Source organism: Myodes glareolus, chromosome 15 (assembly GCF_982192425.1).
Source record: "Myodes glareolus chromosome 15, mMyoGla1.1, whole genome shotgun sequence".
Lineage (NCBI taxonomy): Eukaryota > Metazoa > Chordata > Mammalia > Rodentia > Cricetidae > Myodes > Myodes glareolus.
The window spans coordinates 65766240-65794035 of NC_142040.1; the positions used below are offsets into that span (position 1 = coordinate 65766240).

General features: G+C 44.8%; 1 protein-coding gene across 3 annotated transcripts in view; it reads left to right on the plus strand.

Annotated features, from left to right (window-relative positions):
• Positions 1–507: 507 nt before the first annotated feature.
• Myo10 (myosin X) overlaps positions 508–27796 on the plus strand; it is an 83179-nt gene continuing 55890 nt past the window's right edge. For 2 of the 3 annotated variants that reach the window (XM_087896966.1, XM_087896965.1), the window contains exons 1-12: positions 508–592; positions 2152–2255; positions 8149–8278; positions 11304–11422; positions 11634–11780; positions 11955–12055; positions 12165–12231; positions 12754–12846; positions 13255–13323; positions 14426–14508; positions 17150–17258; positions 18363–18443. In XM_087896966.1, the coding sequence (XP_087753092.1) occupies positions 8155–8278; positions 11304–11422; positions 11634–11780; positions 11955–12055; positions 12165–12231; positions 12754–12846; positions 13255–13323; positions 14426–14508; positions 17150–17258; positions 18363–18443 (993 nt within the window). In that variant the 5' untranslated portion in view covers positions 508–592; positions 2152–2255; positions 8149–8154. Of the gene's footprint in view, positions 593–2151; positions 2256–8148; positions 8279–11303; positions 11423–11633; positions 11781–11954; positions 12056–12164; positions 12232–12753; positions 12847–13254; positions 13324–14425; positions 14509–17149; positions 17259–18362; positions 18444–27148; positions 27283–27796 lie in introns of those variants that run through there. The other variant, XM_087896968.1, reaches the window with a different exon arrangement.

Consider the following 27796-nt stretch of genomic DNA (forward strand, 5'->3'; position numbering starts at 1 on the left):
ACTAATGTAGCTTTAATAACCTTGACCCAGCCACCTCCCACTTTGCCCCACCTCGTGTACGGGGTCTACCACCCTCATGCCATAGACCAAGGACTCTGTGCAGGGCCCGTGTGTAAAGACACTCAAGCCATGTCTACCTGCCGCAGTTGTCAAGCCCTCATTGTGTGCTTGAATCCAGTCCCTTCATTTGGCACCTGCTAGGGCACCATGCCATTGGAGCTGAGTTTGGGTGAAGTGGGCTCTGCTTTGATGTCTTCTGGCACCAGCGGCAGCAATGTCGGAGCCATAGCCCAAGTCAAGACTAACCTCCTGCCGTGTCTGTTTTCTTCCTTGACTTGCCTTCCTTTTCACACGAAGATTTATTAGAAAAAGTAAGTAACTGTGATTCAGTTCACAATTTTCCTATAATGACATTTTTTGTTCTGTATTAAGTGGTGGAAATTATTATTGTCATTATTATTATTATATTATTATTATTATTATGATAAATGTGGTTTCTCTCCACAGAACCGAGTAGTGAGGCAGAATCCCGGGGAGAGGAATTATCACATATTCTATGCACTGCTGGCAGGGCTGGGGCAGGGAGAGCGAGGTGAGTGGTGGGCAGCAGCTCATGGTTTATCTCAAGCACATCGGGAATGACAGCGGCCTGGGCATGCCCGGACTTCCGCCGACTGCGGTGACGTGTGTGCTTGAGAGTGAAAGATGCCGAGCTGATCTGGGATCAGAACAACAAAGGGAGGAAATTAACAGCAGAGAAACCGCAAACGATTTGTATCTAGCGTATTTTTAATTTGATGGGTATTTTGTAAGAAATATATAGTGTACTATAATCACCTTTATTGCAGTGTTTGTGTGTGTGTGTGTGTGTGTGTGTGTGTGTGAGAGAGAGAGAAAGAGAGAGAGCTAACGAGTTTGCCTGTTTGTGCGTAGAGACGGTGTGTGTGTGTGAGAGAGAGAGAGAGAGAGAGAGAGAGAGAGAGAGAGCTAACGAGTTTGCCTGTTTGTGCGTAGAGACGGTGTGTGTGTGTGTGTGAGAGAGAGAGAGAGAGCTAACGAGTTTGCCTGTTTGTGCGTAGAGACGGTGTGTGTGTGTGTGTGTGAGAGAGAGAGAGAGAGAGAGAGAGAGAGAGAGAGCTAACGAGTTTGCCTGTTTGTGCGTAGAGACGGTGTGTGTGTGTGTGTGAGAGAGAGAGAGAGAGAGAGAGAGAGAGAGAGAGCTAACGAGTTTGCCTGTTTGTGCGTAGAGACGGTGTGTGTGTGTGTGTGTGAGAGAGAGAGAGAGAGAGCTAACGAGTTTGCCTGTTTGTGCGTAGAGACGGTGTGCGTGTGTGTGTGTGTGTGTGTGTGAGAGAGAGAGAGAGAGAGAGTGTTTGCCTGTTTGTGCGTAGAGACGGTGTGTGTGTGAGAGAGAGAGAGAGAGAGTGTTTGCCTGTTTGTGCGTAGAGACGGTGTGTGTGTGAGAGAGAGAGAGAGAGTGTTTGCCTATTTGTGCGTAAGAGGCCAGAAGTCTTCCCCTTACCTTCGGAGACAGGACCCCTCCCTGAGCCCACGGCACGCTGTTGAGTGTGTCCTGGTTGACTGGTGAGCCTGGGATTATAAACTCACTATCCTACATGGCTTTTCATGTGTGTTCTGGACACTGAACTGGAGCTGCTTGGCTGGGCTTTCTCCCCAGCCTACCTATGGCTGTACTTTAAAAACATACCTACGTCAAATTCCTAAAAGCTCATTTTTTTTTCTTTTCTTTCTTTTTTTTTTTTTTTTGTCCTACTAGAGAGTGAACCCAGAGCTTATGTGTTTAAGCAAGTCCTTTCCCATTTAACTGTCTCTAACCCTAAATGTTTGGCTTTTAAAAGGAAATAATAAAGTAAAGCCTTCATTAATCTGTTTTTTTTTCTGATCCTATTTAATTTAATTGAGTTGTTTATATTTTGCTTGGATTGTTAAAAGGTAGCATTATTAGCATCTTAGTGTGTGGCATTTGGGGTATAAAATTGTGTGTGTGTGCGTTAGTTATTGAAGGCACACTCCAGTCTCCCGCGGACTCAAGGAAGTATAGAAGTATGTAAATTACAGTGATCGCTTCTGACATTTTTCAGCCAGGGCCAACTGAGTCCTGATGTCCCGTCTTTCTTTGTCTTTCTACAGAAGAGTTTTATTTATCTTTGCCGGAGAACTACCATTACTTGAATCAGTCTGGCTGTACAGAGGACAAGACAATCAGCGACCAGGAATCCTTCACACAAGTTATTGTAAGTTATCCTCATAAGAGTCTGGATTTCATTTTTGTTTTCAAGAAAAGTTCTTTTGTGTAGTGAAAACAGACAGGATCACGTTTGGGAGGATATACGAGAACTGCTATTTCTCCCCCTGTAAGTCACCGTGAAGCCTGCTTTCCAGGCTGGAAAGGGACCCCAGGAATCCTTGGAAATGACGGGTGGCTGTGTTGGTCAGGACAGGTGCCTGACTCTCTGCCAGCAGCCTGTGCAGTCTGTGTCCCCCTTTCTCAAAACAAAACCCCAAGAACCTGGGCTTTGCACCCCACAGATATTCTCCAGTTTTGAGGTTGCAGGCAGAGTTTCTTTTGGAAAACAGGTTCGTCATGGGACAAGGTCAGAATGGGGTTGTTACCCGGTTCCTGACTGGAGCTAGTTCTGGTTGCATGTGCCGATCTTGACTCTGGCTCGTGGCAACAGTGGTCGCTAGCATATCTCGGTTCCCACAAGGGCTCTGGGCAGTGTGGCTGCACCGAATAAACCTGGTCCCTGCACACCGCCATCAGCCTGTCTGACTGGGTGTGCCCGGCCATCACATCACGGTGGGCTCAGTGTCTTTGCCGGAGTCCTCAGCTTTCGGACACAGTGTGGATAGGGTTTGACTCATCCTTAATCATAACCGGGTGTTAATGCGGCTGACACAGGTTGAGGTACCCTGTCCCCACTACCTACAGCCTCAGAGTGAACTGTCAGCGGAGGGGAAAACAAGGTTTTTAAATGTGCTTAACATAGCCAGGCCTTTTTCCTAGTTGCCAATTCCTACGCAATACAGTATAGCAGGTATGTATATATACTGTATTAGGGATTTAGAGATGATATAGAGATGTGCATAGGCCATGTATACATATTTATAAGGGACTGGTGCTTTAAGGTCTTGCTCCTTGGCAAATGACATACAAAAAGGACTGCCATGTGATTTCAGAATGTCCACAGGTCACACAGAAACTCTCCTCATCCCATGTAATCCAGGTCAAAGTTGGAAGTAGAATTCAAACTTGGTATGATGGCTCATACCTACAATCCCAGCATTTCTGTGGCTGAGACAGGAGGATTGTCACGAGTTTAAGGTTAGCCTAATATGCAGAGTTAGACCCTGTCTCAAAAGACATACATGCATTCATACATACATACATACATGCATGGGGGCGAATGAAATTCAGAGCAGACGAGGGAGTAGTGTGATCATCTTTACTTCCTGGGAAAAGCCACACAAATGTGCCGAGTGATCACTGTCTCCCAATGTCTCTGTGTCTCTCTCTGTCTCTGTCTGTTCCATCTTTGTCTCTGACATTCATTCATTGCTGTTCTAGCTGTCCTCAGTAAGAGGGATCAAACCTAGGGCCTCAAATACACAAGGCAATTGTCTTGCCTCTGAGCTACGCCCCACTGAAGACGTCACTCTTTGGTGTGTATTCCTTGGAGGGAAAGGATTGTCAGCCCCCATATCTATGAGTCCCATCTCTCCGAGGATAACCAAATTCAGATAGAAAGTACTTTAGAAAGAAACAAACACAAAGGTTGCGTCTACAAAAGCATTGTAACATAAGAACTGCGCTTTGGTAGCATATGCCTTGAGTTTGGTACCAGAGGTGATCTAGAGGTGGTTTAAGTCTGCAGGGGTGGGGTGGGGAGGGGGGTCAGGCACAGCGACACATGCCTGTGATCCCAGCACCACAGAGGTTGAAGCAGGATGACTGATGCCAATTTGAGGCCAGCCTGGGCTGCTTTGTGAGTTCAGGGTCAGCCTGGGGTAGCCTTGCCTTTGAATGAAGTGTGTAGGATGACTGTGGGTCCTCTGCAGGTGCCACACAGTTTTATGTACAGGACTGTATCACGCACAGGTCCTGACAGACCACTGTGTTCTAAGCTGTCTTTCTTTTATTTTTTTTTTTTAAAAAAAAGATTTATTTTATTTATTATGTACACAGTGTTCTGTCTGCATGTATGCCTGCAGGGCAGAAGAGGGCACCAGATCTCATGATAGGTGGTTGTGAGCCACCACGTGGGTGCTGGGAATTGAACTCAGGTCCTCTGGAAGAACAGCCAGTGCTCTTAATCGCTGATCCTTCTCTCCAACCCCCTAAGCTGTCTTTCTTCATTCCGTTCTGGTTGCACGCTTTTCCCACTCTCCAGCCTTCCTCTCACGGTTTATTTCTTACTGTTTGGAGATTCGCACTCATTCTTTCTCCTCATGAGCGGGGAGGGGAGAAGAGGCAGTTATCTAGTCTACTCTTGCTGCAGGCACGCCCACTCCCAGAGAGCTGTGGCCACCAAGACACATCGCCTGGGAAAACCTTGGGTGCTGTTCCTCTCTCTTCCTCTTGGGGCTTCATTTCCCCACACAAAACTTTCTGTCGGCTTCAAGTCAGGTTAAATAGTTTGTGTTTCTTAATCCCTGTGTTTCAGCTTTATGGTTACATTGAAATAACAAGTGTTGGTATTTGAAATTTGATCTTATGACAAAATCATGTAAAAGACATGGATATTTACATATGAAATCAGCATAACGTTGGTTAATGTCTTCTAGTTACACATTCTCTTTATGGATCTCCTTGTAGATCTGTAAATGTTCGATTCACAGCTGCTTCTTACTATTGGCCACCAGAAGTAGAGGTGAAAAACTAGCTGATCTTTACTAAGATCATAAATCTGACATTTTGTTATTGTTATTTAGCCATTTAATTTTATTCGAGAGATTCTAAGCAAGGCTTCAAAAAAAAGGGCACAACTTTGATGGAGGAGGAGCAAACATAATCTTCCTTCCTGGAAACAGCAAGGTCTTCCTCCTTTCAGACTAATTGGGAGACATTTAAGATAATTTGTTAGACACACAGATGAGATCCCCTTGTAGCAAGTGAAGCACATGCCTGAATGGAATGTTTAAAAATATTGTAAATTTGTTTCTTATATAAGAAACGAGGAGGGCAGGAAGCAGCAATATGCATTAAACATATATAGAATCCTTTTGTTTTTAGACATTGTTTTATATAATATCATACATATAGCAACTTTAAGTGACGAAAAATAATGAAACATAACAAAAGTATGTCCCAAAAGTGTTACTTTACATGGCACAATTCTACGATTTTATTTTATTTTTATGCCATTCTCTGGATGCTATGTTTTCATAATGAACATATTATCTTTTCCATGATTATATGATTATTATTTGGAAGGACACCTGCTTTTCATGGTCCATAGGCTATGAATGTATGCTCAATGTTATAGCCAGTTTTAATACAGCTTTCAGAATAAATTTTTCAACTGAGATGACAAGCTGTTTCAAGTCAGCAGTAGCAACTGATCTGTCTTACTGCCTCCATCTGACCCACCAGGGTGGTGGCTGACGAAACGTGTGTGAAATAGCTGGAGACTTTGATGCTTGATGCCCTGTTGGTTCTCTTCGCAAATTCTGAGTGTTTAGAGCATCCTTGACTGTGGACCACAGCTAAGATTTCCAGACTTCAGAGACCTTCCTGCACATATCCAGGGGTTCTGCGTGGTCTGTGGCTGTATTTACGTATCTGAAAATTCATTTGGCATGAGTCAGATTGTATGACTTCTCGAACAATTGATTTTTCCCCTCTCTCTTTCAATCTTGGAAAACTTAGGAGTTGTTGATCTAGGGAACAGGTAAAAGGCTGAGAATGTTGTTGATTTGGTGGGCTTTGCCTGACCGGCACAGAGCCCCAGGTTCCACCCCAGTACCACACCACCACACAGGAGGATTAGAAACTCAAGGTCATCCCTCCTCAGTACATAGTAAGGTTCTCTCTCTCTCTCTCTCTCTCTCTCTGTCTCTCTCTCTCTCTCAAATAACAACAACAAAAAGAACAAAAAACAGAACAAGAAGTAGAAAAGACTCTGGGAAGATACTGAGTTTACTCTCGAATGGTACCACAAAGGGAATATGCCAACTTCCTATCTTAGGATGCTGCAGCTAGGGGAGGTTTCAAAATGAGTATTACAGAGGTGTTCTTGAAATACTGATCCCTTGTGCAGTGATCCCCAGCAAGAATATCGTGGAGGTAGTGATTGGGTGATAGGCAGAGGTCCTGATAATGTATCTTCTGAGGACACTGTGGCTTCTGCAGAAATTCTTCTTGTGGGTCATAAATTCAGGGGAGCCCTTCCTTCATGCCCTGCCGACTTTATTTGACCAGTTACAACTTGACATAAATAACTCCACTTTGATTTCAGCAGCCTTCAGTCAACATAAGCTAATGTAATACATTATATCCCTTCGTCGTCACCCCAACACGCTGGACCTGCAGATTGTTTTAATACGTCTGGTGTTTACTTTGGTTCCGGGGATCTGAATGCACGTGCAGCACGTGCAGGCACAATGCTTGCACGGCAGGCGCAATGCTTGCACGGCAGGTGCTTCACCCACTGAGCTGTCTCCCCAGCCCCCGATAATTCTGTGTTATGAACTGCGTGTTTATACTATTTCAACCGATAGGAACTGCTTGCTACTGTTCATACATATTTTTAAATCTTCTTTTAGTGCTTTAGAAGCAAGGTAAATGACTCTGTTTTAGCTTCGGAGCAGTAGTTGTGCCTTAATCTACTGCTATTTCAGCAGCGTTTGCAGCTCCAGTTACTAGTCGGCTTCTCTAGCAGCAGCCTGGCAGGAACCCTGTGCCTGCAAGCAGCAACTCTATTGTTCTATTTATAAATAAGACTCAAGATTCAAAGGCTGGGGTAAAAACCTGCCAGATCAGAGAGGCTAGGTCACAATTAGCTAACCTCTCCTTGCTGGTCTGAAAGACCCAAGCTTCTGCTTCACCAAACCAGAAAAAGCTGCACCACTTCAAACCCCGCCCTACTACTTCCTGTGTCTCTCTATCTCTCCCGGATGCCCTCGAATGCTCTATGATTACTTTCAGTCAACTAGTCCTCCTGACCCAACATTGATTTTATTTAATTAACAGAAATGCAAACTTGGGGTTTGCAGTGTGCAAACATCGCCTAACATGATTCAGTGAAGATAGATGTTCATTTCTGTGGTCCTTGTCAAACTGACTGGGGGGGATAAAAACACATTATTTTCTTTTGATTTTTGAGATGATGTCCTGCTACGTGACCCAGGTTAGCCTTGAATTTGTGGTAATTGTTCTTCTCCTGCCTCCTCAGTTCTGGGATTGCAGGCATACAGTGCCATGATTGGTTTTGGCTTAGAAAATACCTATAAACTCACAGAAAGAAAGGAGTGAAGTCCACATTAGCACAGCATAGCTCCTTTGTAATTATTTTGTTCATTTCTGACTCGGTTTTTAACTTTGTTTTAAAAGTCTTGAGACAGCCAAGCAGTGTTGGTACACACCTTTAATCCCAGCACTCGGGAGACAGAGGCAGGCAGATCTCTCAGTCTGGTCTACAAGAGCAAGTTCAAGGACAGACTCCAAAGCTACAGAAAAACCCTATCTTGAAAAACAATAAATAAATAAATAAATAAATAAATAAATAAATAAATAAATAAATGTCTTGAGGCTAAGAGATGATCATTTATTTCTTAACCACAGCTCTCCCTTTTTGTATGTCCCCCTGCCTCCAGTTTCTGTAAAGGAAGCAGTGCTCATTGCCCTTTCCTGTTGGAGGAGAGCAGTGTTTTGTTGACATGACAGTGATTCCTCAGATGCTGTTTAGTAATGGAAGCCAGAGGCTGTCTGTCACAGACGTATGGTCGTATCTTGCTGGATGCTCAGTATTTTTCATTTCTGCCTTGTTTTATTTTTTATATTTTTACTATGCAGCATTGTTAAAGTCAGTGATTATCCATCATGGCTTTTTTTTTTTCCTTTTTCTTGTTCTTGAAACCATACCTACTAATTTAACTTAATCATGAGCAGTTTGTGTTTTCTTCTAGACGGCAATGGAAGTCATGCAGTTCAGCAAGGAGGAAGTTCGGGAGGTTTTGAGGTTGCTGGCTGGGATACTGCATCTCGGCAACATAGAATTCATCACTGCTGGAGGGGCGCAGGTTTCCTTCAAAACAGGTGAGATAAGCCATTTTTGTCTGTTTGTTTTTGTTTTTTGAGGCAGTGTTTCTCTGTGTAGTCCTGGCTGTCCTGGAATAGCTCTGGAGACCAGGCTGGCCTTGAACTCACAGACATCTCCTTGCCTCTACTTCTCAAGTAGTATGCTGGGATTAAAGGCGTGTACCACCACCATGCTATTGACACATGGTTCTTTACAGAAAGTTTTCTGGTGCCTAGAGTAGTGCCAGATTTCCTCTCTCTTTTACATTGGGGCCTGAACCTATGTTCTCACCCACTCTCCCATGCTAAGCACATGTCTGCCACTGTGCCATGTCCAGGTCAGGAGCTGTGGAACTTCACCTGTGATGTGAAGTGTCAGGGCAAAGGTCAAAGCCTACGGAACGTTCCAGAATTGACATCTGTTCTTATTCTTACTAAGAAGTAAAATGGACCAAATAAGTAGAATATGAGCAATATGCTCTTGATATATGAAAAGTGTTAAATCTGGCAGTGAGTGTCCTACTGTGTCTTGGTTTTTAGAATTTTGAAAGTGTGGTGCCTCGTGACAGTCCATCAGACTCGCCATGCAGATGCTGGTCCATAGCCCAGCTCTGCCAGGAGGTGTTCCCCCACCCATCCCATTTCCCTTAGGACTTTCTCTTGGTTGAGTACCTTGGAGTTTGTTGTCTGTATAAAATGCCAGTTGAAGTGTTTTTAAATATGTACACAGAAGCATTGTGAGTTTTCTGATGGAAGCAATAAGCGGTGTTGCAAAAACTGGAAACTGAATGTGTTTGGGATCACAGTGCCTCTCTGGGAGCCCCTTCCTTGGGCAATGGTTATCGGGTGTTTGACCCCAACTAGTTCCTTTCCACACCCTAGAAGCCCAAGAGCTTTGTTTAGGGTCGTAGAGGGAGAAATGGTTTAGAGATCAAGAGATGAGGGCTTTTTGAGAGGATATACATTCTGTAACTCGAGTTCTAGAGCACCCAGTGCCCTCTTCTGGCCTCCTCGGGCAATGCAAATGTTCATTCTCTGTGCTGCAGTCCTGGCTGTCCGGGAACTCTCTTTGTGGACCTGGCTGGCTTCGAATTCACAGAGACCCATCTGCCTCTGCCTCCCGAGTGCTGGGATAAACGCGTGGCCTGGCATATGTATATTCTTAAAAAAAAAAAGCTTTGTTTATATGGACAATGCATGTTCACATCTAATGCATTAGAGATTATGATTAACGGTTGAGTATTAGTACAGGTCTGATGCCAGCACATGGGAGGCTGAGACAGGAGGATGGTGAGTTGCTGGTCTGCCTAGGCTACAGACCAAGCCCAGAACCCTTGGAGAAGCTGGAGGTGGGGTCATGTGTCCATAGCCCCAGCACTGGGAAGGGCAGAAACATCCAGATCTCTGGAGCTCCTTGATCCGTGAAGTTCAGCTTCAGTGAGAAATCCAGTCTCAAAAAACAAGGGGGAGAGTGACTGAGAAAGACAATGTCAACCTCTGGCCTCCACCTACATGCACACACCCATATGAACATACAAAAGACACACATGTATTAATTCACTTAATAATAATACATGTAGCATACTAAAATAAATATGGTTTTGTTTCCCCAAACAGAAAAAGGTCAGGAAGAAGAGTTCCATTATTTTTCCTCTTGACCACTTTTGAAATTTTTTATTTGATTATTATTATTTTAATAAAAATATAATCATATCATTTTCCCCTTTTATTTCTCTAATCCCCCCACCCTCTCACTCCTTCTCAAATCCATAGCCCTTTTTGCATCAGTGTATGACTACAGCAAGCTGAATCCACGTAGTGATGTCTGTATGTGTATGATTTCAGGGATGACCACTTGGCGTGGAATTATCAATTAAGGGACTTATCCCTGAGGAAGACTGAGTCTCCCGCTGTCAGCATTCCTTAGTCTCCTGTAGTTCTTCATCTAGGCTGAGGATTCACGAGATTTCTCTCCCTCTCTCCGTGTTAGCATATCTCTTGTGTCGTCCTTGCGCGGATCTTATCTTGGCAGTCACATTGTTGAGGACTGTGGATGAAACTTCGCTGTCATTTCTAGCAAACACAACCCCACGGCAGATTTCCTGGTCCTCTGACTCTTACAGTCTTTCTATCTCCTTTTCCCTGATGCCCTGGGCTCTGGGTGAATGAGTTGTGTTGGAGAGGTCTCCATTGCATTTGGGTATGATCCATTGCTCCCAGAACTTTGATCAACTCTGCTTCTCTGTAACAGTCTCTGTCTGTAGTGACTTTGTTGTTGTTTGTTTTTGTTTATTGAGGACAGGGTTTTAGCTTTGGAGACCAGGCTGGTCTCGAACTCACAGAGATCCACCTGCCTTTGCCTCCCAAGCGCTGGGATGAAAGGTATGCACCACCACTGCCCAGCTGTAGCGACTTTCTTTAATGTCCTGCATCATAAAAGGCAGATTTTCTGTCCCTTTTAAATTATTGTATATTTTTATTGTGTATGTATGTGTACCTGTTTGTATGTTACAATCTGATTGCAGGTTTCTTCACTAAGCTAGATGCTTATGATCCGCCTACAGTGGGTGCTGGGAATCAAACCCAGGTCCTCTGCAAGAGCAGCAAGTACTCTTAACTGCTGAGCCATTTCTCCAACCCCAACAGCTTGTATCTGCTTTTAAATTCAGTTCGTTAAGATGTCCCTGTGTCTTGAAACCTCTTAAAAGCATGTTTGTTCTGGTGAGAGCTCTGTAGTGGCAAAGCCAGTCACACTTGAGTGCTACCAGTGAAAATAGTCACACACCTTGTCAGCGTCTCAGGGTCACCAGCCATCACTTTGCTCAGGCGTTGGGTCCTTCCGCTCTCCTAACCTGAGATTGCTATGGGAGTTATTTACTTAGCAATGAGAGAGATATGTCCATCAGTTCTGCCTGAGGAGCTGCGGAACGTCCTCTGCTTTCTGGTGTTGTGGCATGTGGTTGGATTTGAACCCAGCTGAGGTCCAGCCTCTGGTGTGTTTGAGCGACAGTAGATTCACCTCTGCCTCCTTCTTCGCTTCCAGCTTTGGGTAGGTCTGCGGAGTTGCTTGGGCTGGACCCAACACAGCTCACAGATGCTCTGACCCAGAGATCGATGTTCCTCAGGGGAGAAGAGATCCTCACGCCTCTCAGCGTTCAGCAGGTATGGCCCCTCCCTCAGTGCCGTTGAAACTTGTCTCAAACGACATCTTTGGGGTTTCTGATTGAGGTCTTGCTTTGCGTTGTGTGGCCACAATGAACCGTTTAAACATCTAACTCATAGTCAAAATATGAAGTATTCCCCAGAGCACTGTATCCCCCAGTGGGGTGGGACAAGCTGGCTATGCCTTCTGCCACTGTCTTCTCCCCTCCAGGCAATAGATAGCAGAGACTCCTTGGCCATGGCACTTTATGCACGCTGCTTTGAGTGGATAATCAAGAAGATCAACAGCCGGATCAAGGGCAAAGAAGACTTCAAATCCATCGGCATCCTTGACATCTTTGGATTTGAAAACTTCGAGGTACGCCTGCAGTCACCAGGATGGCTACCTTCAGGAAGCTGCTCTTTAACACATTCCTTAAAGCAGTCATAGGTGTTTCTCTCTGTTCCCCTTTCTTCTCTCTTGCCCCTCTGTCCCTTTTCTGTGTACCCTTGAGGGTCCCGAAGAACTCACTTGATGTATCCCCATCCTTAGGTTAACCACTTTGAACAGTTCAATATCAACTATGCAAATGAGAAGCTTCAGGAATACTTCAACAAGCATATTTTTTCTTTAGAGCAGCTGGAATATAGCAGGTAAGCACACAGCGATTCTACTTCAAAAATGTTTTTGGTCTTGATCAGTAATTTAAGTTAGCGTGAGGTGTGTCTTGGTTTCCCACGGCCCTCGTTCTTCTTCCCCCAGAGAAGGGCTACTGTGGGAAGACATTGACTGGATAGACAATGGAGAGTGCCTCGACTTGATTGAGAAGGTAATGGGTCGCTGGGGAAGGAGTGGTTGCAGTCCCAAGGGTGTCCAGCTGGGGTGAATCATAGTTATGTGAACAAAATAGCTTGTGCAAACACACACATCAAAGATGTGAATGTTTAGAACACAATGGGCCATTTGGAAACCTGAATGCGAATGCACCGTGGGGTTGGATTTAAATACTTGGCTGCTGCCAGGCTATTGTCTCACCGAACTCAGTATTTCAGAATCAACAGTGTGTGTGAACTGGCCTCACAGATGTTAAGTGCCAGCAGATCCTTGTCCACCGCACTAGTAGGCTTGCCAGTTCTGGAAGTTTATCCATACCATTTCAGTGGGTCCCATTTTTGCAAAGACAACTAGAATTTCATTGGTTTTCTTGGTATGTTTCCTTCTGAATTTTTCAGCCCCAGAGAACACGGTGATGTTTCTTTTTTTAAGCACTGACTGGGTCAGATCTCTGAAGTGGTTTGAGAGACAGACATTCCACATTTCATTCATTCACTCTTTGTTTCTCCTCTTGTAGAAACTCGGCCTGCTTGCCTTGATCAATGAAGAGAGCCATTTTCCGCAAGCCACAGACAGTACCTTGTTGGAGAAGTTACACAATCAACACGCTGTATGTCAAAACCTGCCAGCCTTTCTCGTTTTTGTCTGAGCAGCAGATCCGAGCATTAAGATGATGAGTGAGGTGCCCAGGGCTGCTGGCCCTACTATGCCTCCCACATTTCATGTTCTGTGTCCCTGAAACTGAAGCTTTCCTCCTCCCTAAGTGGAAAAGAGTTAGCTTTGGGGAAGCTGGACTGAATGTGCCCAAGTTTATTTCCTAAGCGGAGAACTGGAATGTTTAACCTATTGTCATGACACACTGAGAGCAATGGTTGGGAGCTCACCCCTTGCCATATGCCAAAACTCTGATGGGATGTGGCTAGCTTTGCAATTGTGTTAAAATGTGGAGTTTCCAAGATGTCAAAGGAAATCAATGAGTAAAATAAGACTTTCGTGGTTTTTTTTTTTTTAACATTAGAACAACCACTTTTATGTGAAGCCCCGAGTTGCGGTCAACAATTTTGGAGTGAAGCACTACGCTGGAGAGGTAATTTCTTCTTAAGATGCTGCGAAGGGCTGGCATGTGGCTGAACTGCCACTGCTCTTACTGTGACTATGAAAAACCCCAAGTTCGATGCCCAGTGCCACATAAACCAGGCATGCTGGTGCACCCCTGAAAGCTCAGGTGGTGGGAGCAGGAAGATGAGAAGTTAAAGGGCATAGCCATGCCAAAATACAGCTCTCATCTCAGAGGGGCAAGAGGAAGTCTTAACCTGAAGCCAAGTGTGAATGACCATACCTGGGAACACCAGTGTAGGTTACCCCAAACATCATGTTCCATGAAATTTTGTAATAACAGAACAGAGAAAGTCATAAATCAAGACTCTCTTTAAATGCATTGGTAGGAATGCCAGGTAGGTAGGAACAGCAAAGAAAGCAGAGAGCCCCTACTCCAGGCCTTGGCTGCTCGGAGGCCGCTCTGGGCTTTCCTGTTGGTGGGAGCTGGTGACCTGTTGAATTAATGCCTCCCAAAATGTTCCATATGTCGGTCACAAGGACAGTAAGTCAGACACAGAGGAGGATAATGGCTATTCAAGAGGCCAAGATAGCCCGTGATAATTTCTAATTAGGCCCCCTACCTACAACATTCCAAACTGTCCACAGTCATTGAGCTGGTTTAATGTTAGGTCTGGTTTTATAGGATCCTGTTTCATTAATGTTTCACTTAACCTGTGTAGAATGGTCAAGCCAGGCACACGGTTGTGTTTCTGGGGGTTTCATCCACGGTCATTTCTACATATAGAGGAATGTGTGGGGTCAGCCTGAACTGCCTCAGACCAACAGAAACAAACAAGCAAATAAAACAGGGTATTTATTGATATTTGCCTACATAGTGCTCACAAGAAGTAGTTGTTTGAGAAGCCAAACACAGCTTTGTTAAAATGATTGCTTTTCATGAGTCTAGCTTTTCCAGAAGTTGCTAGCTAGGTGTGCTGACTCCTGCCCATGGTCTCAGGACTCAGGAGGATCCTGACTTTGAGTCTAGCCTGTGCCCCATACCGTACCAAAAGAGTAAGGGTAGTTGATCGTAACTTGAAACTAATTCATTGCGAGTATGACACTGTCTCTTGTTTTGCTTTTGAAACAAGGTGCACTATGATGTCCGAGGCATCCTGGAAAAGAACAGGGACACCTTTAGAGACGACCTTCTCAACCTGCTGAGGGAAAGCAGGTACGTGGGGTCTCCTCTAGGAAGTCAAATTGCCTTTTGTGTAGCTGTCAGTAGTTTTTGTTTGTTGATTGGTTTTGGTTTTTCGAGACAGGGTTTCTCTTTGTGGCTTTGGAGCCTGTCCTGGAATTCACTCTGTAGACCAGGCTGGCCTCAAACTCACAGAGATCCGCCTTCCTCTGCCTCCCGATACCCTGCAAATGTCAGTAATTTGTGGCTGCTGTTGAGGAAGCATTGACTTAGCTTCTTCTCCAGGTCACACTGCCTCAATGACTTTAGGGATGCACTGTAGTAGCAAGGACTACCGCTTAATGAGGAGAAACCACAGCAAAGCCATGCAGTAGATGCTCTCCTCATTTCTGTTACAGGAGGGGAAACTGAGGCTGGGAGCAGGTAAGTAGTTGCTGAGGGTCGTATCTGAGCTGGTAGCCAGGGCGAGCTTAGCTATGAAGTATGTATGACTCAGAAACCTGCTCCTGACCAGTCCAGCCTGCTTTCCCCACTCCAGCCACAGAGCTGTTTTATGTCAGGTCGGTGTTATAGGATCCTGTTTCTCTTCGTTGTGAGATGTCAAGAAAGTGAAGCAAGGGTTAATGCAGCCAGAATTGTAAACGTATTGCACATTCATGTATTCATTCATTCGGAACTGTTCATGCACGCCATCGAGAGTTAAGGCAAACATCTAGAAACTTTAATGGTTGATTTCGCTATTTGTATCCATGAAGCCAGGAAGTCCCCTATTGTCCCGCGACTGGTGGAAGAGAAAGAATTTGCGACAAAGCCCTTTCTTGTAGGCTTTCCAAACCTTTGGAGGATCTAGCGTGAATATATACAGAAATAAACTTTTAATATCTGAGGAAGGAAGTAGACAATTGTGAAAAGCCACACTGTTTCTCAGAGTGTACATACCAGGTGGCCATCCTGTCGCTTAGCCAGCTGTGAATTGGGGTGAAGGGAGCCAGGCTGATCTCCGAATCTGAAACTTTTGATCTTCAAGTTTCTGCTCGCATGTGACAACACACCGCTTAAACTATTATCAGCTATTTCTATTTGTAGATGAGTTTTCACGCCTGCAGAAAATACAGGATGCTGGGAAAATGCCACAGCATGTTACCTGTCAAAGTGGTCTTTCTTGACTGGGCCTGTTAAAAGGATACATTTAAATCCAAGCCACCTGCTGGTTTGAAGCGGAAGTGCTTTGTTGTGGTGAAAGCTAGCTCGTGGGCTGGATAGTGGACCAGGGTCACCAGCTGTCGCTGTCCTTCTGTTAAAAGGGGTGCTAGGACAGGGGTCGTGAATTTGCTGCTGCAGCCTGGGGTTTTCTTTTAGACAATTGGGGAGCCTCTCTCTTTGCTCTCGCCCTTCACTTTTGACCTCTTTGCCCATTGCCACCTACAGGATGGCTCTTTTACCTTTCCTGGTGACAGTGAAGCCAACGACCTTCCCAGCTTTATAGCACATAATGTCCTCTGTGCCCGGAATATAACGAGTTATTGGGAAGTCTTTTTTTTTTTTTAAAGATTTTTTTTAAAAAGATTTATTTATTTATTTATTATTTAGTTTACAGTGTTCTGTCTGCATGTGTGCCTGCAGGCCAGAAGAGGGCACCAGATTTCTTTTACAGATGGTTGTGAGCCACCATGTGGTTGCTGGGAATTGAACTCAGGACTTGTGGAAGAACAATCAGTGTTCTTACCCTCTGAGCCATCTCTCCAGCCCCCTATTGGGAAGTCTTTTGATTTATTAATAGTGGCAGTGTTTTAAGAAATTGACTACTATAATAGAGCTGGAATCAATATTGACTGAGACCCAGGCACTGGTCTTCTAGCCTTGGACTGTATTTCCTCATTTTATTCTTGCTGTAGTATCAGAGAACAAATGACTCCCACCTGAACCCTTTAGAGAGCGATGGAGCATCTTACATTTGTGACACAGCCGGGAAGTAGAAGAGGCAGAATTTGAACCTTTATCTGCCTTGCTCCCAACACCTCTCTGATCGGACCTTCACAACACTACACAAGGGCATAACCCAACAGCTCTGCATCTTTTAGTTCCTCCATTGAGTTAACCAACTATTGACTGAAAATATTTATTAAAATAAAATTTTTAAAAAAGCCTGTGACTGTGCTGAAGATGTACAGACTTCTGTCATCACCATTTTTTCCCTAAACAACGGCACTTTACCGACTCATGGAGAATGTCCCTTGTGTTACTGTAAACCATATAGACATGGTTTGGTGCTTGGGACAATGTGTATTTTCCATGTAAACATTGCCCTATCATAAATAAGGGACTTGAGCCTTTGGGTCATTGCTTTCAATGAGAGGTCCTAGAATCTGTTCCTTAGCGACAGATGAGAAGTTTAGGGGGTTCTCCAGACAGCCCTATCCCTCAGTGAGACCCCCCCCCCCGGGTCATTGTCTTTTCATTTTCTCCCTCCTCTGAGGAAGGACTCTGGTACTCCCAGGACTGCCTCCAGCCGCCAAGCGCTGGTTGGCTGAATCTTTCACGTGCTGTTGCAGCTCGGCAGGCCTCAGTGTACGACGACGTTAATTATCGTTGTGGAAATCCTCTGTAATTACACTGACCAGGCACCTGACACTCGCGTGCACTCACCTCACAGTCCTGCCCGTCCTTCACACAGGTTTGACTTCATCTATGACCTTTTTGAACACGTCTCAAGTCGCAACAACCAGGACACCCTGAAATGCGGAAGCAAACACCGGCGGCCCACCGTCAGCTCACAGTTCAAGGTCAGTCTGCACCACTGACTTGTGTGAATCAACTGAGGCAGGAGTGGGGTGTGTGAGAGGTGTGTGAGGAGACTGGACTTGGTTTCTGTTCTGTCACGTTTTTAAGGCAGGCAGAGCTTCACAGGTACACATCTTGGGCTTGAGGATGTACTTGCTTTTTTTGTTCATTTAATCATACTTAAGGACCTTGGTTCCATTTCCAACACTCAAAAAAAAAAAAAGGATCAAAAAAAGGTATACACATGAATATTTAGACTTTTCTTTAGATTTTATAAATTAAATTATACTATTCTTTCCCTCTAGTGGCATGACACTTATAATTACTAATAATTACTAATGTCATTAAAGTAGAAATATTTTGGCCAGATAGTGTTAGCGCATGCTTTTAATCCCAGGACAGAAGTAGGTGAATCTCTGTGAGTTCAAGGCCACTCTGGTCTACAGAGCGAGTTCTAGTGATGCCAGTTACCCAAATTCAAGGGAAAAAGGAGCACCAGCATTTTGAATGTGTAAAATTCAATGTGTAATTTTCTGTCATTTGGAAGTAGAGCCTATGAAGATCACCGCCCCCTCGTTGAATTATCTATTTGCCCTTAAGTGAAAACCCTGACTCAAGGGGCAATGGCATCCTGTCAGTCAAGAGATGCTGAGAAAAACCGCCCTGGGAGGGTTGTGCTGCTGGAGACTGAGCGGAGGGAAGAACACCTCCGCTTGCTTGACAGCCCTGGGACTGTAGTGTGCAGTGCAGGCTTTACGCAGAGAAGATGGGCAATGCCAGGTCCCATCGGTGAGGTGAATGCTTACTCTGTGCCAGTCGCTGAAACAAGCGCTCTGCATCCATGGCTGTGTCCCTGCTAGCCTCCCCCTCTGAGTACGTGTCGCTATACGTTATGGAAACAGGAACTGAGATCTGGGGAAGTAGAGGAACGAAGCAGGACTTGAGTCGGAGCTGCGTCCGTCAAGCCTAGACTCTAAATGTTTAAGTGAGATCCTTTGTCTTGTTTTATGTTATGGTGAGGTAATGTAAAACGAAAGCCTCTCATTTCTCTGGTTTGTTATTTTTGTTTTATTCCGCCTAAACCCACTGTCCTCTTCCTCTGACAGGACTCCCTGCATTCCTTAATGGCCACGCTAAGCTCCTCCAATCCCTTCTTTGTGCGCTGCATCAAGCCCAACACGAAGAAGGTAAGGCTTCTGAAGGACCAGCCTGGGCTCTCCTCAAGGACGGTCTCCAGGAGCAGTCCAGCCTGGTCTACCAAGGACAGCCTCTGGGAGTGGTTATGCTTAGATTCGGTTTCTCCAAAGTCCTTCGTCACAGATGGTTGAAAACAGATGTGGCATTCCTATAACCTGACAGGAAGTGGGAATCCCTTCATCCTCTGAGCCTGAGTCAGCTTTTGAATGCTGCCATGTAGATTTAGGAAATACTACTTTGAAAGGAGACAGTGTAAAGCCGACATGGTTTCTTTGTTATTTGGTTTAAAATGCTTGGTTCCAGCTCCAAAATGCAAAAAAGAAAAAAAAAAACACTTAATATGTTTTCTGGTGTAGCTATTTTTTAAAAGATTTATTTATTAATTGTGTATGCAACATCTGCCTGCATGTATCCCTGCAGGCCAGAAGAGGGCACCAGATCTTATTACAGATGGTTGTGAACCACCACGTGATTATGAGAATTGAACACAGGTCCTCTGAAAGAAAAGTCAGTGCTCTTAACCACTGAGCCATCTCTCAGCCCCTCTTTTGTTTTTATTTTTGTTTTGTTTTAAGTTTTCTTTTTTAGTTTTATTGTTCAACTCTGGGGAAAAGGTTATAAGCTAAGTAACAATGTTTTCAGTACTTTGTCTTTTCAATTAAAAAAAAAGGCAGACTTACTTATTTTATGTATATGGGTGTTTTGCCTACATGTATATCTATGTATCACATGAGTGTCTGGAGCCCTCAGAGGTCAGAAGAGGGCATCTGATTCCCTGGAACTGGAGTTATGAGCTAACATATGGATGCTTGGAATGGGTCATGGGTCCTTTGCAAGAACAACAATTGCTCTTAACCACTGACCTATCTCTCCAGACCTATTTTAAGTACTTTGATAACAAGGCCAAGGCAACTTAAGGCTAGATTTTTTTTAAATATCATGACTCAATTAGAAGCAGTTTAAAAAGGAGAAGCTGCTGGGGCTGGAGAGATGGTTAAGTGCACTGGGTGCTCTTCTGAAAGACCTGTGTTCATTTCCTAGCACCCACATGGCAGCTCATAGCTGTCTGTAAATCCAGTTCTGGCATCATCACACAGACATACATGCAGGCAAAACCCCAATGTGCATAAAAATAAATAAATCAGAGAGAGAGAGAGAGAGAGAGAGAGAGAGAGAGAGAGAGAAGCTCTTCACCAAGAGAATCCAAAGCTAAAAAGGAGAACTTGTCACAAGTGTGTATTTGGGGTTGTTTTGTTTTTTGAGATAGAGTCTCATGAACTCCATTCTTTCTTTGAAGTCACTATGTAGCATAGGCTGTATTTGAACTTCTAATCCTCCTGCCTCTGCCTCCTGAAGGCTGGAATTGCAGATGTGTACATCACACCCAGTTTTATGCCCTGTTAAGGATTGGCCCCAGGGCCTCATGCACCTAGGCAAGCAAGCATTGTTTCAACCAAGCTACATTCTGAGTCCATACAAAATGTTAATGAGTTAATTTTCATTTGCCAAACAAACCTCTTTGGAACCCTTCTTTAGAGAGAGTTAACCACCCCCGACCCCCATACAGTTATTTCTAGAACTCTGTCATGTGAAAGAATAGAAAAGATGAAGATGAGAAATCTGACCTGGCCTTTGTCCCCTTAGAACTTGGGTTTGGGGGCTGAGGAGGTGGCTCAGCGGTTAAGAGCACTGACTGCTCTTCCAGAGGTCCTGAGTTCAATTCCCAGCAATCACAACCATCTATAGTGGGATCTGGTGCCCTCTTCTGTCATAAAGGTGTGCATGCAGATATACACTCATATACATAACATAAATAAATCTTAAAAAAAAGAAGAAGAGCTTGGGTTTTATTCTCCCCGCCTTCCCCCTGCTGCTAACAGTGTCCTTGTTTGACTCTGGGCTCTGACTTAATGTTGTATTGTTTCCACATACAGTCACAGATGTGTTCCTGTGTGTTCTGGCAGGAGTGGCCTAATTAGGCAGTGTTGCCCTTCTGTGCGGTAGGGTTAATAATGCCACATCTCATCCTTTGAGCCTGTCAGCTTTTTCTCATTTGGAGTCTGAAAGTATGGATGCCCATTGGATTTTTTTAATCGAACCGTTTCCTTACAACCAGGAGACATCCCTGGGCAGGTCTATTGATATTAGTATCTCAGACTCCGTGAAACGGGAATGTGCCCTGATGCTGACTTTCCTCAGACAAAAAATGTCATTTTGAAAAATTTCCATCCTTGATAGTTTCTGTTCTTAGATGGCACAAAGTTCATTTTTCCTTCAGACTACACTATAAATCTTGAAGCCCATCTGCAGCCAGAATTGAAGAAATGACTTCCTTTTTCTTGTTATTTTTCCATGCTGAGATTTGATTGTGCCCAATTACTTGGAATTTTGTACTTTACAAAGTGATCCAACGCAGCTCTGTTTACCTTGGCTCATGGCCTCGTGTCCTCCTGACTTGCTGCAGACACTAGTTAGTCACTTGCCAAGGGATGGCTTGATATCTCGATACCATTTTAAAGGCACTAGAATATGAAGGCCCTGACACAAGAGCTAACTTGTCTCTGACCTAAAACGTAGGTGTGGTTTATGAGTGTAAAGAATGCTAATTAGAATACGGTGATAGCAAGTAATGACCTGATTAGCGTCCATTCAGTTCCGTCAAGAATATTGTTCTGTTCCTGCCCATCGCGTGCTATGAAACATACAACACCGATCCTTGCTTGGAATTTCTCACAAATGGTTTTAGTCTAAAAGCAAATCCAGAACTTTTCACAGGGATTCTTGCGTCTCCCCCCACCCCCACATTCCCTGTGTGTCCTGGCAGGGGACTGTGTGTCCCTGGCACCCAGGGAGGGATGAAGGCCCCTCATCTCTCCTCATCCTCTTCTGTCAGGTTCATTATGGGAAACTGGAGGTGTGTTTAACTATCTGTGGAAGTGTTTGCATATCCTCAGGATGGAGATGTTGGGTGGCTTGAACAGATTCTAGAGTTTTTTTTTTTTACAGTTTCTGTGGCCAAAAAAGGCAACCATAATAGCTAACAAAGTCTGTGGGCTGACTAAAGAACTGGATTAGAATTGAAGGGACCTGCTTTCGGGAGTCACACAGTGACCAGGTGTGTGAAGCCATGCAGCATGTGTCTAGGGATTAGCAGCCTTCCCTCCTGCCACCAATTGTTTAGACCCCAGGATAGTCATTCAAGTCTGAAGAATTGGGGATCCTTTGTGCCTTTTGTATACTTGTCTGTTGTTGCTATGCTTTTGGCTCCCTTCCCCATACACATCCAACTCGTGCGTGCGTGAGTGTGTGTGTGTGTGTGTGTGTGTGTGTGTGTGTGTGTGTGTGTTGCTGTTGGTTTTCTCCGCCCCCCCCCACCCGCATCCTTCACTGCACTCCCCCCATGTGTATTTGTAGGATGGGGGAGGAGAGAGAGAGAGAGAGAGAGAGAGAGAGAGAGAGAGAGAGAGAGAGTCTTTCTGCTGCCAAATTGCAATGAAGCCAAGAAAACTCACTCCTAATAGAAGGTTGTCTGCAGCCTGCCCTGGGCTTGCTGGGCTTGGGACAGCCTGGGGAGGGTATAGCTCTCTGCTGAGTTTAGACATTCATCGTTTCCAGAGGACGGATGAATTTACATGGTTGTATTTAGACGGTGATGTGCCCTTTCAGCTTCCTTCTGTTGGGATATACTAGGGTGTAGCAATCGCTGGCCAAAAACTGCCCCCAAACCTGGGAGACTTCTGGATTGAAGGCTAACCTGCTGGACCTCATCTGCCTCTCCCCCTCAGGGCATCCTGGGCCTGTGATCTCTCTCTGCCCCATATTTTAGCAAGTGAGATCTCATCAGGAAAGGCTTTCATTAACATTCCGCAGAAAAGCCCGAGGTTATCCTGAACAGCATTAAAACCGAGGGCAGACTGCTGAGTGTCAGGGAGGCTGTCGGTCCTGCTGTGAGAACTAGTTACAGCTCCAGGGAGCCCGGGTGAAGCTGAGGCCACTGCCCACAGCATCAGCCGAGCCTGCTTCTTGCACCACGCCTGGCTACCATGTCTCAATCTTCTGTCACTAGTTTGGTTTGATGAGGGCCTAGATTTGAGGAGGGAAGCGTTATGGGTTCCAGGATTCCAGAACACTGCTGTCCAAGTTTTAATAATAGATTTTCCAGAACGTGTCTCCTCCCGAAAGCCAAGATAGAGATGGCATCTGTAATATGTATGGTCTTGCCGTATTAGCATGTTAATTCACCTCAGCTGTCTCTATCAAGGGACCCCTTCTCAGGTTTGATAACCCTAGCTTTCCGGTCCTGCCAGGTCTCTTTCTCAAACCATCCTCCGGCTGTGGGTTGGTGCCTCCTACTCAGATACCGAGATCTCTGCATGGTATGGGCATTCTGGAACCATGTCTTTCATGGATGTATGGATGGCAGATATGCCCACGGCAAAAAGTTAAGCAGAAAGTTTAAACATTGGAGCTTAATATTTGAATTACTCTTTCTGGAATTATACATTACTTGTTTGGTCCAAACACAATCTATTATTGTACTTTATTGAACCTAAGATCCCGTAAGTGTGAAGTGCAGAATTTTTCTGTCACTGCAGGTTGAACAGTCTCAGCAAGGATGCCGGCCAGTCCACACAGACGCCATGCTTGCTCACCACTTTGTTGCCATTTTACTTTAGAAAGTGCATAGAGTGGAGGTCACTCCTCTCCCAAGTGCTCCCAAGTGCATGCCCTGCTCCTCAGTCTCCCAGCTTTCGGATAAAATAATTTTATGTCTTGGATGATCTGTAGTAATTTTGTTTTGCTTTCTCAGAACTGGGGATTAAACTCCAGTCCTCATGCATGCCAGACAAGTGCCCTGCTGCTGAGCCGCTCCTCCAGCCCTGCTACATAAGACACAGGAGAGAGACAAGCAGAGTGGGTGGTTAGCTTCATAGTTTGTAAGAAAGTAGAAAGGGCTCTGATGAAATTCACTCGCACCAGGCAGTGTGTTGCCCTGTGGGGGCTGCTTGGGGTTAGAGGGCAGCGGGTTAGGTGACATCTAATCAGACACATCTAGATTTCATTTGTATTAATAAAATATGAAAGCCAGGCGGGTAGTGACTCACGTCTTTAATCCAAGCACTCGGGAGGCAGAGGCAGGCAGATCTTTGTGAGTTTAAGGCCAGCCTGGTCTATACAGTCAGTTCCAGGACAGTCAGGGCTCCACAGAGAAACTCTGTCACGAAAAAAAACTAAACTAAACTAAAATATTAAACAGCCACATACCTTTAATCCCAACCCTCAGAAGCAGAGGTAGGCAGATTTCTGTGAATTTGAGGCCAACCAAAGGCTACAATAGTGAAACCCTATCTCAAAAAGAAACATAACTGGTCTTCCCCAGACTAGTTATCTTCTTTGGTGCATCTGTGTGAGTATGTCCGTGTGTGTGTGTGTGTGTGTGTGTGTGTGTGTGTGTGTGTGTGTGTGTGTGTGTGTGTGTGGTGAACTCACTGGCATGAGTGGTGTGCTGTCCTTGTGGAGACCAGACGAAGCCATGCTGTGTCCTGCTGTATCACTTCGTCTTATTGTTTTTGAGGTCTTATTGAACCTGGTCAGCCAGCTTTCAGAAAGCCCAAGAGATCTTCCTGCTCCCTCTCCGGCCTGTCTGCTCCAAGCACTGAGGTCACAGACATAGTGTGACCAAGTCTAGCTTCTTAACAGGCTCTGGGTCAGACCTCGAGGCTCATGCCTGCCTGCAGAGCACACACAATTAGCTACTGAGCCATCTTCCCAGCTCTGGTTATCTCTTTTAAACGTCACACAAGGGGCCGGCAGAATGGATGAGCAAGTGTCGGCCCTTGCCTCCAAGCCTAACAACCTGAGTTTGACCCGAGTCCACGTGGTAGAAAGAAAGAACCGACTCCTTTGGGACTGGGACTTGTTTCTGTTGGCCACGTTTGTCACCAGTCACCTACACATCAGCTCCTGTTGCCTGGGGCCGCTGGGTTATTCATCGTCTGTGCCCAGGACTCTGAGGGTTAACTCCATTGCTCTGATACACAGGGCTCTGTTTAGCCCATTCAGAGGCACCTGCCTCTTGCCTGGAAGGGAAATTGCTACATTCCTGAAGCACAGGAGCCCTAAAAGCAATGGCAGGAAGTAGAAATCCAAGGCGTATGTCTAGGCTTGGCTAAACTTTCCTCTCTAAGCCTTGTGTCCCCCCCCACCATGACTTCCTTGCCTCTAGACTGTATGTTTTGATGACGTCTACATAGATGAGTGGTTATATGTGTTTTGTGAGGGTGTCAAGATGTTAAACAGCTGCAGAGAACCATGTGAAGTCGTCCGTGCCTGCCTTACATTTATGGTGGAGAAGTTACTCAACGTTTATGACTTTTATTGTTATATGCTTAAAATTAATTAATTAAAAAATTAATTAAATTCAGGCCAGTTTCCTGACCAAGGGACCACCCTTCAGGAAGGCAGGTTTACCCGAAGCCATGCTAATGAGGTAGGAGCAAAAACTTGCCCTGTAATGAGATGTCTACTTAACCTGCCCCCTAGCGGCCTCACTCGGAGAACTGCAGACTGTTCCCTAAATCTGCCGCTTTTCTGAGGGACTCAGATCATAACTATTCCTTTTCTTCTCTCTCTCTCTCTCTCTCTCTCTCTCTCTCTCTCTCTCTCTCTCTCTCTATCTATCTCCTTTTGAGACAGGGTTTCTCTGGGGCTTTGGAGCTTGTCCTGGAACTTACTCTGTAGACTAGGCTACCAGGCTGGCCTCGAACTCACAGAGATCCGCCTGTCTCTGCCTCCCGAGGACTGGGATTAAAGGTGTGCTCCACCACCTCTGGTCTTCGTCTCTTTTCTAAGTATGCTTTTCCTAATGCTTTGGCCTTCACTCTTTCTCTGAAGGCCCATGCCAGCTTATTCTCTTTCTCTGCTCTCCTCCTCCTTCAAGATTCACACCTGGCCTGCTCCAGGATCTCCTCTGCTAGCAATCACTGTCTTCCATCTTCCATTTGGGTCCATTCTTGAATTCTTTAATTATAAATACTTAGAACCTTCCAGGGGGCATGGCAGTGGTGGCACACACACTTTAACACCAGCAGAGGCAGTGAGGTTTCTTTGAGTTCAAGGCCAATCTGGTCTACAGAGCCAGTTCTGGGACAACCAGGGCTGAACAGAGAAATCCTGTCTAAAACACAGGTCTCCTAAAAGGAGACCCTGATTTTCACAGTATCACTAATGTATCAAAATGTTAAATGTTCACATTTGGCTCAAATTACGATGAGTATCTTTTTTTATTATTATTATTTATTAGGTATACAATGTTCTGTCTGCGTGTATGCTTGCAGGCCAGAAGAGGGCACCAGACCTCATTACAAATGGTTGTGAGCCACCATGTGGTTGCTGGGAATTGAACTCAAGACCTTTAGGAAGAGCAGGCAATGCTCTTAACCACTGAGCCATCTCTCCAGCCCGATGAGTATCTTTTTTAAGAAACATTTTGTAAGATTAGTTTGCGACAACCTGGCTGAGAGGTTAACTTCTTATTGAACAGAAGAAAACATGAATAATGCCAGGCAGCGGTGGCACACGCCTTTAATCCCAGCACTCAGGAGGTGGAAGCAGGTGGGTCTCTGTGAGTTCAAGGCCAGCCTGGTCTCCAAGAGCTAGTTCTAGGACAGGCTCCAAAGCTACAGAGAAACCCTATCTCAAAAAACCAAAAAAAGAAAAGAAAACATGAATGATATCACTTTAAGTAGAAAAGATTATGTGAGCCGGGCGGTGGTGGCACACGCTTTTGATGCCACTTGGGAGGCAGAGGCAGGTGGATCTTCATGAGTTTGAGGCCAGCCTGGTCTACAAAATAAGTTCCAGAACAGTCAGGATTATTACACAGAGAAACCCTGTCTCAATAAGCCAAACAAACAAACGAACAAACAAACAAATGAATCTAAGATTGTGTGAAGGATGAAAGTAGGGGTTTTGTAGAATTATGTAGACTGTCAGCTCTTTTAACTAACTCTGGGTGAATTGAGGTCTTTCTTTAGAGGTTGCTACATTTCCTCTGTGTACACTCCCCCATCGTTAACTAACCTTCAATAATTCTGTTTTTCTGATTGCCTCCAATATTCCTGGCTGGCTTTGACCATCTTCCCCCAGCTAGGACACATTTCTAGAGTTTTCCTTTTGCTTAGAGAATATCTCATACAGAAGACCTGTGAAAAGGCAGCTTTGCCTTTTGAGGAAATTTTGGTAAAAAGAAACCATTAAAGCAACTATTCTTCTCCCTCAACAAAACAATCCAGTAAACCCCTCACTGGTCACTTCAGCCCTGTTTACCAAGTTGTCATGGCAACTATTCAGCTGCCCTGTGTAAAGACCTGGATAAATAGCTGTAAATGAAACTCAGCTCAAGTGAAGAGTGTTGTTCTCCAGGTGGGTTTTCCAAGATCACAGCTAAAATACTTGAGTGTCTTTGTCCTTGGGCATCTCTAAATACATACATACATATATAAAATCTTTGAAAATTTAGCTTCTTTGTACTCTTCCTTGAATTTGTGTATTTGTCAGTGTGTGGATGATGGCTCTTTGTGCCTAGAGTCGAAAGTATTATCAGCCATTCCTGTCACGCTGGCCTGAGAGGCTGGGCGTCTTTGAGTAGACTCAGGCAGGAATGAATTTTAAGCAAGCACAGCCCAAGACAGCACATAAAAGGCAGGGAGCTGGGCGAGCTTCGGAGAGCGGGGATTGCCTGTCAGCTCAGATGCTCTTGCGCTTTTCCTCTGGAGATGCAGCTGTTCGCCTTGGACGGACCCTGAAGGGAGGGAAAGAAAACTCAAGGTAGGCTTTTGTTTTGCTCTGTTTTTCCTTCTTCGGGGCTCTGCCTAGAAGTTTTGTCTACTTTGTAATGGTTACTGTCGTGTAAAACTGTAGGATGAAATACCAAAGGAGGGGTTTGGTCGCCTCTCTGAGCCCCAAACTTTAGGTCCCTAAACAAATGGGGAAGGTGCTGGTTCGGATGGTACAGGTTTGAAATATTAATAATCCTTTGTAAAAATGAAGGCATTACTCCATTTATCAGCTGAGGCATTGACTGTGTGATCTATTTTTGATAAGCCAAGTATTTAAAGAAAAACACATTTTGAATGAATTGAAGAGGAAACTTGGTAATGGTGTCTTTTGTTTGAATTTGAAGTATTTCTCCCTAAAAACTTCTTACTACCATCTTATAGCTTTCCCGTGCCTTGGGCTGCGTAGAAATGTTCAAAGAAATCCGCACAAAAGTTAACTCTTCCTAAATTTGCCTTTTAGGGGACTACTGGTGTGGAAATGTGAGAAGTTAGGTGAATTAACT